The sequence below is a fragment of the Myotis lucifugus genome, unplaced genomic scaffold (assembly GCF_000147115.1).
Source record: "Myotis lucifugus unplaced genomic scaffold, Myoluc2.0 scaffold_134, whole genome shotgun sequence".
In the NCBI taxonomy this organism is placed as follows: Eukaryota; Metazoa; Chordata; class Mammalia; order Chiroptera; family Vespertilionidae; genus Myotis; species Myotis lucifugus.
Genome location: NW_005871182.1, coordinates 2139777 through 2154584, shown reverse-complemented (window position 1 = coordinate 2154584; position 14808 = coordinate 2139777). Strand labels below are relative to the sequence as shown.

The following is a 14808-nucleotide window of genomic DNA, read 5'->3' as shown; positions in this document are numbered from 1 at the left end:
GCTGCCTCCTGCATGCCCCCTACTGGAGATCGAGCCAGCAACCCGGGCATGTGCCCTTGGCTGAAATTGCACCTGGGACCTTCAGTCCGCAGGCCAATGCTCTATCCACTGAGCCAAACCAGCGAGACTGTAATACATTTTTATATTAATGTGGTCTTATTTCTGACACTATAATTGGCTTTAAGAATGTAGAATAAAATAATGTTGAGTTCATTACCTAAGTATTTTCAAAAGGCGAAATGGAATTTGGCAAAAAATGACTAGTATTAAAACTGTCAGTAGCCCTGGCTGGGGAGTGCAGTTGTACACTAATAAGTGGGGGGTTTGAGTCCTAGTCGGCAACCAATCCATGTTTCTCTTTCTCTCTTTCCTCTCTAAAAATCAATTAAAAAAACAAAACAACAACAAAAAAATCCTCAGGTGCAGATTAAAAAATAGTTACTTGTAGCCCTGACCGTTTTGGCTCAGTGGATAGAGTGTCGGCCTGTAGACTGAGGGGTCCCAGGTTCGATTCCAGTCAAGGGCATGGACCTTGGTTGTGGGCACATCCCCAGTAGGGGGTGTGCAGGAGGCAGCTGATTGATGTTTCTCTCTCATCGATGTTTCTAATTCTCTATCCCTCTCCCTTCCTCTCTGTAAAAAAATCAATAAAATATATTTTTTAAAAAATAGTTACTTGTAGATACACCAGTATTTTGCCCCTAAAGAAGAAGTTCAAGGAGAATTTGAGATTAAACTTGAAAAAATGATATTTATCTATAGTAGTCTTCTTTTTATTACTCTTATAAAACCCAGTCTAACTACTTGACATCCTTTCTGGTATCTCCAAGAGCACAGAATAAGAAAATCACCTATACTTGCAACTTGCAGCTTAATCTGAAAAATCTTAGTCAAAAAGAAAAAGGATATATTATTACCACGTAATCACTATATAAACCCTACATGTTTCTTATTTAACTGAAACGTATACTGGCTCTTCCCAAAGTCCAAAGGGAAGAAGAATGATGAATGTAATGTGGATATTATCTATGATATTTCTGAATATAATTTGTTATATAAATTAAGGTTTTAGCCCTAGCCGGTTTGGCTCAGTGGATGGAGGGTCGGCCTGCGGATTCAAGGGTCCCGGGTTTGATTCCGGCCAAGGGCATGTACCTTGGTTTCGGGCACATACCCAGTGGGTAGTGTGCAGGAGGCAGCTGATTGATGTTTCTAACTCTTTATCCCCCTCCCTTCCTCTCTGTAAAAAATCAATAAGATATATCTTTTTTTAAAAATTAAGGTTTTAAAAGCTTTTGATGAAATTCTAATTTAAGTGTATAATATGGTGTATGTAAACATATATCTATGTATGGTAATTTAAAGTTAGTAAAGAGGCTAATGTTTATAACAGGAAATAGCAACTTTGCTTGAACGCAAAGAGGGAAAATAAATAACAAAGATATTTTTTGTTTGTTTCTTTTCACTGATTCCAGAGAGGGGCGGGGGTGAGGAGAGAGAAATATTGATGTGAGAGAGAAACATGGATCAGTTGCCTCCTATACATGCGCTGACCAGGGCCTGGGTAAATACTCACTTGAGAATATTTTTTTCCCATTGATTTTTAGAGTGGAAGGGAGGGGGAGAGACAGAGAGAGAGAAACACTGAAGTGAGAGAGACACATCGACTGGTTGCTTCCTGCATGTGCCCACAGGAATGCAGCCTACAACTGAGGTATGTGTCCTTGGCTGGAATTGAACCCTTGACCCTTAGGTGAGAGGGCTGACACTCTAAGTACTGAAACACACTGGCCAGGACATGATATTTTAAAAATATGTGTGTTGCCCTAACCAGTTTGGCTCAGTGGATGGAGCGTCAGCCTGCGGACTCAAGGGTCCCAGGTTTGATTCCGGTCAAGGGCATGTACCTTGATTGCAGGCACATCCCCAGTAGGGAGTGTGCAGGAGGCAGCTGATCGATGTTTCTTTCTCATCAATGTTTCCAACTCTCTATCCCTCTCCCTTCCTCTCTGTAAAAAAATCAATAAAATATATTAAAATATAAAAATATGTGTGTTTTCAGGCTCTTGTCATTGGAGTGGGCTAAGTTAACATAGCATTAATAAAAACCAAGTTAGTATGTGTGTTTTGTTATTTTTAAAAACTGACATTTTTATTATATTGAGTCTTCAAATACAAAGATGTGGTATATCCTTCCATTTATTTATTAAAATCTTTAAAAATGTTTTTCAATGTATTTTTTTCAGGAAAAGACTTGTAAATCTTTTTAAAATATATTTATTTTTATTAATTTTACAGAGAAAGGAAGGGAGAGTGAGGGAGAGAGAAACATGGATGTGAGAGAGAAACATCAATTAGTTGCCTCCCTCATGTGCCCTGACCCGGGGATCAAACTGGCAATGGGATGATGCTCAACCAATTGAGCCACACCAGCCAAGCAAGATATCTTTTAAAATATTCATCATTGGTACTTTACATTTTTGGTCCTGATAAAATAAATGGTATCTTTTCTTTAAAAAAAAGTTCCACTTTTCTGTTTCCTCCTGGTATAGTCATGCCTTTCAGAGAGTTGTCCTACTTTGAGACAAAGGGGCCTGGCCTTTATACCCCACATCAACCAGGCATTGGGTAAGGGTTGCCCTCAGGTACTGAGTATGACCCTGAGTGAAGAGTCTTTTGGCCTGAGGGCAATGCCTGGAGAGTGATTCAATTGAGAGCTGTCAGCTGCCAACCTTCCCACCAGCTAAGAAGACTCCGCAGTCCTGAAGGGAAATCTTGGCAGAGTATCACAGCAACCACTAAATGCCCTTGAAGGGGTTAAAGAAGTTCTTTTTTATTCTTAGTTTTCTTAAAAGGTCCTGTTTTGGTAAAAGGAGAGTTGTCCAGCTGTATTATGTGGGGAATTGGATCTGGTGTCTAATTGCTTCTTAAATAGACTTTCAACTAATCCTATTTCACTCTCAACTTTACCCCAGTTTCAGAACTGTCTGTTGTCCTCAAACCTGAACTTTTCGGTGGCTCTGCAGAACAGACTGGCTTGTTTTTAGATTTTGCTGGCTTGTTTTTAGATTTTGCTCACTGCCAGCAAAGAAGATGCATTTCTATACACAGAGTCTTAATATTCTTCTTCATGAAAATGTGGCTCAGTTGGCTGAAGCGTTGTCCCATACATCGAAAGGTTCCAGGATCGATCCCTAGTTGGGATGCATGCGGGAAGGCAGCCGAGCGATGTTGCTCTCTCACATCAATGTTTTTCTCTCTCTTCCTTCCTCTCTCTCTCTAAAATCAACAAGCATGTCCTCGGGAAAGGATTAAAAAAACAAAAAAGAACCAGGGTTTCTACAGAGTTGCTGATTCCATGTCTTGGGAGAGGCAAATTTAAGATATGCCTTGCCCACAGAAAGCAAAAGTGCTTTTCAACGTTCTCAAGTAGTGTTGAGTGGGTTCATCTTCATATAAAAACATATTTCACTGGCCAAGTGTGACCCTTTAACCATAAAAAAAATTGTAATAATTATAATTGATTTACACATGTGTGGGCATCTTCTGATGACTTCCATTATATACCTTTGTGAAATCCCTTCCCTGAATGTGAACTGGACCTCATAATAGAAGACTACAGCCCTAGCTGGTTTGGCTCAGTGGATAGAGTGTTGGCCTGTGGACTGAAGGATCCTGAGTTCAGTTCCGGTCAAGGGTCCATGCCCGGATTGCAGGCTCGATCCCCAGTAGGGAGCGTGCAGGAGGCAGCTGATCAATGATTCTTTCTCATCATTGATGTTTCTTTCTCCCTCTCCCTTCCTCTCTGAAATCAGTAAAAATATATTAAAAAAAAAAAAAAAGAATAGAAGACTACAGCAAAACTGATGGAATGTCACCTTCAGGTTTAAGTATAAAGACTATGACTACCATCTTTCTGGCACTCTTGTCTTCCTGGCCTGCTTGCTTTGATGAAGCAAACTACTATGTTTGAGAGGTGTATGTAGCAAGGAAGTGAAGACAGCCTTCAGCCAATAGCCAGAGAAAACCGAGGCTGTCAGCCCAACAACCCATGAGGGGAAATGAATCTGGTAAAGAAGCACGAGTGAGCTTTGAAGCAGATCTTTCCCCAGTTGAGCCTTGCAATGACTATACTGCCAGCCAACATCTTGCTTCCAGCTTTATAAGAGACTATGGGCCAAAACTTTGCACCCTGCTGAGAGAGATTGAATCAGAGGACTCAGCTAAGCTGCACCCATATTCCTGACTCTGTGAAAATGTGAGATAATAAATGTTTTAAGCTGCTAAGTTTTGGGATATATTTTTATCCTATCCTATATAATAAAAGCCTAATATGCAAATTGTCCCCTCAACTGGGAGTTTGACCTGGGGGTGGGGCTGGCCAGCCAACCACCCGCGACCTCCTCCTCCCCTCTGCTGATCCCACCCTGGCTGGCAGCGGCAGGAAGCTGGGGGAAGGGAAGCCCTGGCTGGCAGCCAGCAGCCGCTAGGAACCCTATCCATCCACGAATTTCGTGCACTGGGCCTCTAGTATAGCTATAAATACCTACAGCAACAGAATGACTACCTTGTTTTATAATCATAAGAACATAAACGTTATTAAAAAAAGAATATAGACTCAAAATTTCTTTACTCTTCAAATAAACAGGAATTATATTTGGGTTGACTTTGTTCAGTGAAGAAGAAAGTTTGGTTTTATGTATATTCTCAGGATGGGTAAAACATATACAACGGTTAACAGAGCCACTATCAATGGTAAACAGATCTCTTTTCTCATGAAATAATGGAAAGATTCCTAAGAATTTCTACTATTCTCTAAGCAGCCACCTACTTGCTTTCATAAAATTATTGTAAGATATTAATGCAAGTTTATTAAAGCATTCCATTTTATGTACAAGCAAGTGGCCTTCCTCGGGGATCTGCATAGAAAGTGCCACGGCCTAGGAGCTTGAGACAGAGTGAAGAATACTTGCAAAAGTGGGGCTGAGGGATGTTGCCTGTGAAGTCAACTGAGAACTTGCATACCACTTCTTACTAAAATTTATTTGCCAGCTGGTGGTTTTACCTCATTATTGCCTTGTTTGTTTCCTTTACTTGTATGGTCTTTCTTTTAAAAAAATATATATTTTCCTTAATTTCAGAGAGGAAAGGAGAGGGAGAGAGAGATAGAAACACCAATGATGAGAGAGAATCATTGATCGGCTGCCTCCCGCATACCTCACACCGGGGACCGAGCCTGCAACCCAGGCATGTGCCCTGACCAGGAATCGAACTGTGACTTCCTGGTTCATAGGTCAACACTCAACCACTGAGGCATGCTGGCCGGGCTATATGGTCTTTTCAAGGGACAAACACAGAGGTCTAAAATGTCAGACATAAGGCCTTTCCTCAACTTTAACCTACGAGGCCAGATTATGAGATATCAAGTTTATCTATCCTCAATCCAACTCAGAGAGTAGTGTGTGAAGAAATAATTCATGCCTGATGCTTACTTTTTGTAGAAAAGTACTATTAGGTTTATGCTATGAGTATAAGAACATTTAAAACGCAGTATGTTTATAGGATATTGTTAATACATTATATTTAAACTATTAAAAATCCATAAGACGCCCTAACTGGTTTGGCTCAGTGGATAGAGCGTCGGCCTGTGGACTGAAGGGTCCCAGGTTCGATTCTGGTCAAGGGCATGTACCTGGGTTGCAGGCACATCCCCAGTAGGAGGTGTGCAGGAGGCAGCTGATCGATGTTTCTCTCTCATCGATGTTTCTAACTCTCTATCCCTCTCCCTTCCTCTCTGTAAAAAATCAAAAAAATATATATTTTAAAAAAAAATCCATGACACTTTTGAAACACAAATTGTATAGTATTGATATATTAAAAAATTTTAAAAATGTGGAATTAAAATTATAAACCAGATAAAATGGATTGGAATTTATACTTGAAATGTGAATTTAAAAAATTTTTTAATCTTCACCTGAGGATATGTTTTTACTGATTTTTAGACAGAGGGAAGGAGAGAGAGAAAGAGTGATGAGAGAGAAACATAGATTGGTTGCATCCTGTACGCACCTGGACTGGGGATCGAACCTGCAACCTTTTGGTGTATGGGAGGACACACAAACCAAACTGAACCACTCAGCCAAAGGCCTAAATGTGATTTTTAAGGTACAGTAGTTAAACATCAGAGTGGGTATGTGGAATTCTCTATTCCTAAGTTTCATTCATGCCAAATACACTTTAGGCAAACTAGACTGCTAAAATGAAAGGGTGGCTGCAAGAAGTGTGAGGACTTTCTTAGTAATGTAGGTGATGAACCACCATGCACAAATGCCTGAAGACAACATAAATTTACTTAAAAGTTTGAAGAAAGAGGACTGTCAAAATGTGCTCAGTTTCTATGTTAAGAGTTCAATGTCTCCTCAATAGCTGTTGAAACTTGGGTAGCAAAAAAATATCTCTGACAGGTAAGTTACAAATATAATGCAAGTTGATTTTAAAAGTTTGTTCACAGTTATGATCATTCTGCATTTCCAATTTATATTTCATAGGCAGGCAGTATTTTTCAAAATAAATTCTTTAGCATTTCATAAGAGGGTCTACCATATTAAGAAAATATAGTAAATTGCATTACAATGTTAATTGCATTGCTTTTATAAGGAGGAAAACATTAAAAAACAAAATAGAACATCAAAGACTTAATCTGTTCCAAGTTATTTTCATAATGTATAAAATCTTCGTCTCCTATACTTTTCTTGTTTAGTTTTTATGTAATATAAATGGTTAGAAAATGACTTAATGTGTACAATATTTTTGTCCATTATCAATGAACAACATAAGATACTGTAATTGGATAGGCCTCTCTCTATATATATATATTTTAAATATGTTCTCATTGATTTCAAAGAGAGGAAGGGAGAGGGAGAGAGGGATAGGAACATCAATGATGACAGAGAATCATTGATCAGCTGCCGCCTGCATGACCCCCACTGGGGATTGAGCCTGCAACCCGGGCATGTGTCCTAACCCGGAGTTGAACTGTGATCACCTGGTTCATGGGTCGACACTCAATCACTGAGCCACACCAGCTATGAAGGCCTCCATTTTTTTAAATGAGGCCAAGTTATTTTTTTCTAGTTTCTAATCAAATAAACTATAAAATCCAGACAAAACATGTATCTAACAATATAGAGAACCAAAACCAAGAAAAGACAATTGTAATATAGTATATACCTCATTGGCAGACATATTCTTCACTTGTTCTGGTTTCAGTTCTGCAAAATATAAAAGGTAGCCACTTAAAATTTTTTGAAGTTTAAAGTGCTGAAAAGCAAAACCAAGTACAATGACCAAAAGTATGTGTTCAATATAAATCATTATATTAAAAAAGACATAAATAGAGCACATACAATGTATAAGTGCTTAAAATAATATTCTTTCTTAGGAGTAACTGTAAGACATTCAATTTCTTTGGATATTGTCAAGAAACAACAGGTTTTACAAATTTGAGAGTAAACTTAAAATAATCCAATTTGTTTTTTACAAAAGGCACTAGCTTTAAAAAAAATCTAACAACTTTTGTCTGCTTCAAAAAATAGCTAAAATATTCTAAAACCACAAGTGATTTATTCATTAGCTATTGTTTCTGAGTCCCTATCTGAATATGGTTTACAGCAAGAAAGTTTGGCTAAAATACTTTAGTGTCACAAAATATATTCTCAAAGTTACATTTATTATTCTCCAAAGCAGCATGTCCCATGATCTATTTTATCATCATAGCCAGTAAGTAATCTGAGTGCATACCTGCCTATGCTGGCCTTGGCAAAGTTGTTCAGAACATCTACTCTAAAGTGATACACCATAGTGAGTTTAATCGAACTAACCTAGAAGTGATCAGTTGTGGTATTTCAGAACCAACAAATTATCCTGAATCAAAATATAGCAACACATGATATATTTTGCTGCAAGTCTTCAAAAGTTAACATGCAATGATAAAAGTATAGTTACATGAGTTCCCTTAGACACATTAATTTCAAGTGATATTAGAATACTGAAATGAAAAGCACACAAAGTTAAGAACATTTTCCCTTTAGTATTCTTTTTTGCTTGCTTAAAAAATTTTTCTTTTTGAGTTTTCTGCTTCTTTGCTACTATCAACAAGTGAAACCTGTTGTCTAGAAGAGGGGTCATGGTCCACTAACCCATGGACTGTCTTTGTATGGTCTGTGAGCTAAAAATAGTTTCACATTTTTGGGTTTTTTTTTGTGTGTGTGATTGTTTGAAAAAAAACAAGAATATGCAATGTAGAGCATATATGGCCCACACACCTAAAATATTTACCACCAGGCTCTTTACAGAAAAGTTTGCTGACCTTAAATGTAGAAAATACTTTATTTCAATGGACCTCAAGTTTTCCACTGATACAGCTTTACTGCTTTCCCACTAATAGAGACTTCTTAAACTTCTAAAATGGTCTTATGAAGAGGTATAAATGTTTCCAGCACTTGTATACCTACCTCGGATAGGACCCAGAGCTGCATCTTTTGCCAAAGCTGTTAGATCACTTCCTGAGTATCCATCAGTCATTCTGAGAATGAGTAGAAAGAGCAAATCACTTTCATCTTTGCAGATTCAAATTCTCCGTGTAAGAAGGTAAAACCTACTTTACCTTTGTCTTTAAGCAGACTGCTGTATGATTTAAGTGCACAGAAAGACCCACTTGCTAAAATCAAACAGAACAGTTTGCTGCTGGCTCCTTATTTATAATGCCTCAAATATGCATCATTACAACCATTCCTTTAGATTAAGGCACACTGTACCTCCAGGAGTCTCCATTACATTGTAAACATGTCCCATGGAAAGTAACTAAGCCATTGCTGGCCAACTGATACATAAGCAGTTACTTCTCTAAAAGTTAATGAGTCTTTGTCTTGACAAAGAGCACTGACTTAATGGAATGAGGGCCAAAGGAGATTATTTTATGTTGTTATTTTTAATATTTATTTGTGATTAAAATTCATGAATGTATCTCCTATATTCAGTTTCTAATAAAGTGTACCACTTTTATTTGTTTATTTTTTTCAGCTTTTTAATTGAATTTATTGGGATGACACTTGTTAATAAAATTATATAGGTTTTGGTTGTGTAATTCTATAATACATCACAAAGTAGATTTTTTAAAATGTAGAACAAACAGGTTGAAGGGAGAGTCTGCAATAGAAGTCATTGGCAAAAATAGGCACACCTGATTGGGATGCCACAGTGGAGAATCCTGAGTAGCCAAGAGATTATCAAAGGGAACTAAGGACTAGGTAGGCAAAGGGAAAGAGGAAAATAAAACAGGGAAAGAAAGCATTTAGTTATTGTGTACTATGTTAAATAAGAACACAGATCAAACATTTTTAGCAGAATTCTTTATTGGAATGACAAAGAAGGATTTCAACTATTTCAAAGTAATGCATTTGTTCTTTTTTCATTCTTATCTAGGAACTCAATGTTTATTAAAATTACTAGCTACTCACATACTTACTGAATATTACTTCATGATGTTTTTTCCAGTGATTAAAATTCACAAATGCATCTCCTATATTCAGTTTCTACTAGTGTACCACTCAAAAAAAAAAGTTAAAAATGTAAAAGTTAAAGAAAATTATGTGTAATGCAAAAGAAGTTTATAAGAAAATGTATGTTGGTGTGGGCAGATATGAAATATTTTACATCTTAAAAATTACTTTGCCGAAACCGGTTTGGCTCAGTGGATAGAGCGTAGGCCTGCGGACTGAGGGGTCCCGGGTTCGATTCCGGTCAAGGGCATGTACCAGGGTTGCGGGCACATCCCCAGTGGGAGATGTGCAGGAGGCAGCTGATCGATGTTTCTCTCTCATCGATGTTTCTAGCTCTCTATCTCTCTCCCTTCCTCTCTGTAAAAAATCAGTAAAATATATTTAAAAAAATTACTTTAATAACACTATAAGTTTTAGTAAGTTTATAAAAGGAATACAGTACCATCATATTTAGGTCATGTCTTGTATAGGATCTAGAAATTAAAATTTAGGTACCATACGTATAAGAATAAGAGATAAGAAAGAAGGTAAAAGGAAGCAGAGGATGAGACACTACTCATTTTATACTTGAGCTTACTTTAAACAAAACAGAAAAAGATTCCTTAAAAAAAAAAAAAATAAAGCTGTAAAACAGACCAAATCAAATTACTCACCTAGCAAGTTGTGCTAGTTCTTTTTGGGTCAATGGGCTTCCCTGTTTACATAATAGATTTTTTAGTAAAAGTCGTCGTGTCTGAAAAGAAATGTTAAAAAATTATCAGTCCTAAGAATTAGCTTAATAAAATACTAGGAATCAGGTTCAAACCCTAATTCTCATTTAGGAACTGAATGATCTTACACAAATCACTCTACATTTTAGAGTCTCGCTCATGTCCTCTAAAACTACCTTTTTCTTGACAGTTCCTGAGAGAGGTAAAGATAATTCAAATAAAGCATTAAGGACATAGCTATTGTTATTACCAAGGATATTAAAGGTCTGAGCTAGACAATATAATTTATAAACAAAAACAAGACAGTTTTATAAAAGTGTGAATCCATGAATCTCACGCATTGTAATTCAATGACTTAATAAACTTAAGAGTTTTGCAACCATCACCATAATCCAGTTTAGAACATTTCCATCACCCAGAAAATTCACTCATGCCTGTTTGCTGTTAATCCTCACTCTGACCCTTAGCCTTAGCAAATCATGGATCTGCTTTATGTTTCTAGAATTTGCCTTTTCTGAACATCCTATATAATAAAAGGCTAATATGCAAATTGACTGAACGGTGGAATGACCGGTCGCTATGACCTGCACTGACCATCTGGGGCCAGACACTCAATGCAGGAGCTGCCCCTGGTGGTCAGTGTGCTCCCACAGGGGGAGCACCGCTCAGCCAGAAGCCAGTCACATGGCTAGCAAGCGCAGCGGGGGTGGCAGGAGCCTCTCTCGCCTCTGTGGCAATGCTAAGGACCCTTTGGAAGATGTCTGACTGCTGGGCCTAAGCAGGCAGTTAGACATCCCCTGAGGGGTCCTGGACTCTGAGAGGGCGCAGGCCAGGCTGAGGGGACCTCCCCGCCCCACAGTGCACAAATGTCATGCACTGGGCCTCTAGTTCATATAAATGGAATCATGATGTGTAACATTTTACATCCGGTGTCTTTCACTTAGTGTAATGTGTTTGAGGTTCATCCACATTATCCTATATAATAAAAGCCTAATATGCAAATCGACCTAATGGCGGAACTACGGGCAGAACGACTGGTTGCTATGACACGCACTGACCACCAGGGTTCAGACACTCAATGCAGGAGCTACCCCCTGGTAGTCAGTGTGCTCAGCCAGAAGCAGGGCTCATGGCTGGTGAGCGCAGCTGCTGTGGAGGGAGCTTCTCCCACTTCCACGGCAGCACTAAGGAGCAACGAGCCAAGTGGTAAGGAGCGAGGGGTCCCGGGCTGTGAGAGGGCGCAGGCCGGGCTGAGGGACCCTTCTCCCCACCCCCCCAGTGCACAAATATTGTGCACTGGGCCTCTAGTAGCACATAAAAGTAGCTCATTCCTTTTGTTGCTAAATATTATTCCATTAAGTAGATATACCTCATTTATCTACCTATTCACCAATTGATAAATATCTTAGATTCTTTGCAGTTCCTGGCTATTATTTATAATGCTGCCATAAAAATTCTTGCACATGTCTTTTTATAGATATATGTTTTAATTTATCTTGGGTAGATTGGTGGATCTTATGATAAGTTTATGTTTATCTTTTTAAGAAACTGCCAAACTGTTTCCCAAGTGGTTGTACCATGGGTTGGAAGACTCAATGTTGTCAAGGTGGTAGTTCTTGCTTCTGCTTAAAAAAAAAAAAAAATTAAAAAAAAAAGTCACAGATACATACCTCCTCATTTGGCAAAGACACATATACCCGTTTGGTGAAACGCCTAAAAGAAGGATTCAGAAATAGAATTTTGAATTTAAAGGTACCTCAGTTTAAGTAGTCAATGACAAGAAAAAAGCTTTAAGTATAATACTCAAGGCATGTGAATGCATTTTAGTCATCAATGTAAAAAATTATTTTTAGAGTTACTCTTTTAAAACTCTCCAGTTAATATTTTAAATATATATTTTTATTGATTTCTGAGAGGGAGGGAGAGGAAGAGAGAGAGAAACATCAATGATGAGAGAGAATCATTGATCGGCTGCCTCCTGCACGCCTCACACTGGGGATTGAGCCCACAACCTGGGCATGTGCCCTTGACCGGAATTGAACCCAGGACCCTTCAGTCCACAGGCCAACTCTCTATCCACTGAACTAAACTAGTTACTGCTCTAGTTAATATTTTAAAGTCCTTAATTCAATACCGTCAGAATCAAGTTAACCATCTAGGTATGTGCATGTTTTTTGGGTTTTTTAAATTTATTTTTTTATTGATTTCAAAGAGGAAGGGGGGGAGAGAGAGAGAGAGAGAGAGAGAGAGAAAGAGAGAGAGACAAGCATCAATGATGAGAGAGAATCACTGATCAGCTGCCTCCTGCACGCCCCCTACTGGGGATCAAGCCCACAACCGGGGCATGTGCCCTTGACCGGAATGGAACCCGGGACCCTTCAATCCACAGGCAGATGCTTTATCCACTAAGCCAAACCAACTAGGGCGGTATGTGCATGTTTTTAACATGCAATAACACTTTAGAAGAAAGTATCTGATATAAGATTTTAATAAAAACATCTTTGCTGTCTTTATGAAAATAAAAACAACTAAAACCAAGGACAACAAAAACAGAAAAGTAAATTTCATCATAAAGAAACTAGGTAACAGGCTGGCTGGTGTGGCTCAATTGGTTGAGCATTGTCCCATGCACCAGGAGGTCACAGGTTCAATTCTCAGTCAGGGAACATGCCCGGATTGCAGGCTCCATCTCCAGAGGGTGGCTGTGCAGGAGGCAGCCGATCAATGTTTCTCTCTCATCATGTTACTATTTGTTTCTTTCCCTTTCCCTTCCTCTCTCTGAAAGAAAAATACATATTCATATATTTTTAAATAGGTAATATTTACATAACTTAAATGTATGAAAAAGGGCTGCATAGGGCAGTGAAAATTACAGTGAGAAAGGAGGATACACACTGCAGATTACATACAGATGTCAGAGAATAGAGTTTTCCAAAGGAAAGAGAGCATATTCTGAGGGGTAATAAAACCAAACTCCCCACATTTAAACAAGCATATGAAGACTGGCTCCGTAGATCTTGTGAACCTTGGCCAATAACAGGGCAATGGCAAGGAAGGCGAAGTTGAACAAAGAGACTCAAAGACATATCATCTTTGTAAGATATCAGTCTGTCTGGCAAGATGACAAACTGCCTTTATTAGTTGAAGAAGACTAAATCAACCCAATGTCTTATTTACACACAAACACTTGTTTATCAGATATGGCTTTACTACTGAATTAGTGAGACTACCTGTCAGTCCAGGGTATTCATGGGACAACTCAAAATACTTGTTCGGTATCTTAATTTTCTAGCTCTCTTCCTATAATATCCTTCCAAAATTGGGTTTTTTAAAAAAACTCCCCTTATTCAGGGGAATGAGGACACATTTGTAATTCCTTAACTAATAAAGAATTTAAATATAACAAAAAAGAAAAACAAAACTCCCCTTATTCAAACAAAAATAAAGCAAAACAGGCAAAAGACAATCAATTTTTTAAAAAATAGTGTCAAAATAGGAGCAAAGAATACAATAAATAAAACATAGATAAAATGGAGAACATGTACAACAGGATTCTGCCATAGAGTGAATTAAAATTGTAACCAAATAGCTTTCCATGAAATATAATAATTTAATGGGAAAAAATCTATGAAACAAGAGTTCACAGAGATACAAGGGCTCATGAAAATGAATATACAAAGGCTCAAGAAAATGAGACAATGGGAGATGAAAAAATGGACCACAAAGATAAGGAAAGCAATAAAAAAGAAAACAAAAACCACCAGAGAAACAAAGGTTACCAAAGTAGTAGCAGAAAGGAGATAAGAAATAAGGACAACAAACTGGAAAACAGACAAATCAAAACAAAAAGACCTAAACGTTTAAAATGATTATGGAAATTACAGAGATGAAAGAAAAAAAGATGCAACATAACGCGTAAGTTGTGTGTAGAAAAAAAAATTAGTAGAAAAATGAATTAGGAAAAAAAAAATCAAAGATAGTATTCAAAATAACTTTCCCAAAACAAAGGAGATTCCAAACTATCAATTTAAACGAACATCAAATCCCAGGAAAAATAAACACAGATCAATCAACATATTTTTCAAATAACTAGATTTCAATAGTTGGAAATTGTATCCAGTACGAAGAAAAAAATTAAATTAATCATAAATATTAATAAAAGTAGGCTGGCTTCAGATTTTTATACTGCAACATCCAACCCTAGAAACAATGGGACAATGTTATAGATTCCTCAGGAAAAGAAAGGAAGGCTCAATGATTTCATGCTGAATCAAACTGTCTTCCCAGTACAAAGGGGATAAATTTGTTCTAACACATAAGAACAGAGAATATGACATAATTCCCATGAAACCTGTTTTTATCAGCTTCTCATGAAGCCCAGTAAAAGAAGGTAAGAATCAATTTTGAAGTTGTAGGATAATTTAATCCAACCCAGAAGAAATAAGCAGTTTGCCTAAAGCAATAAAATGAAGAGCAGTTTTCCTGATATCCTGCTGGCCCTGTCCTCAAAAACTTCAGTTGACAAGAGGCCAGAGGAT

The 14808-nt window shown here is 37.8% G+C and overlaps 1 protein-coding gene across 3 annotated transcripts in view; it reads right to left on the bottom strand.

The window, feature by feature from the left end:
- SPAST (spastin) overlaps positions 1-14808 on the bottom strand; it is a 46082-nt gene that overhangs the window by 2759 nt on the left and 28515 nt on the right. For all 3 annotated transcript variants that reach the window (XM_023758600.1, XM_006094350.3, XM_023758599.1), the window contains 4 exons: positions 11941-11983; positions 10214-10293; positions 8514-8584; positions 7231-7271 (listed from right to left, as the gene is read on the bottom strand). In XM_023758600.1, the coding sequence (XP_023614368.1) occupies positions 7231-7271; positions 8514-8584; positions 10214-10293; positions 11941-11983 (235 nt within the window). The remainder of the gene's footprint in view (positions 1-7230; positions 7272-8513; positions 8585-10213; positions 10294-11940; positions 11984-14808) is intronic.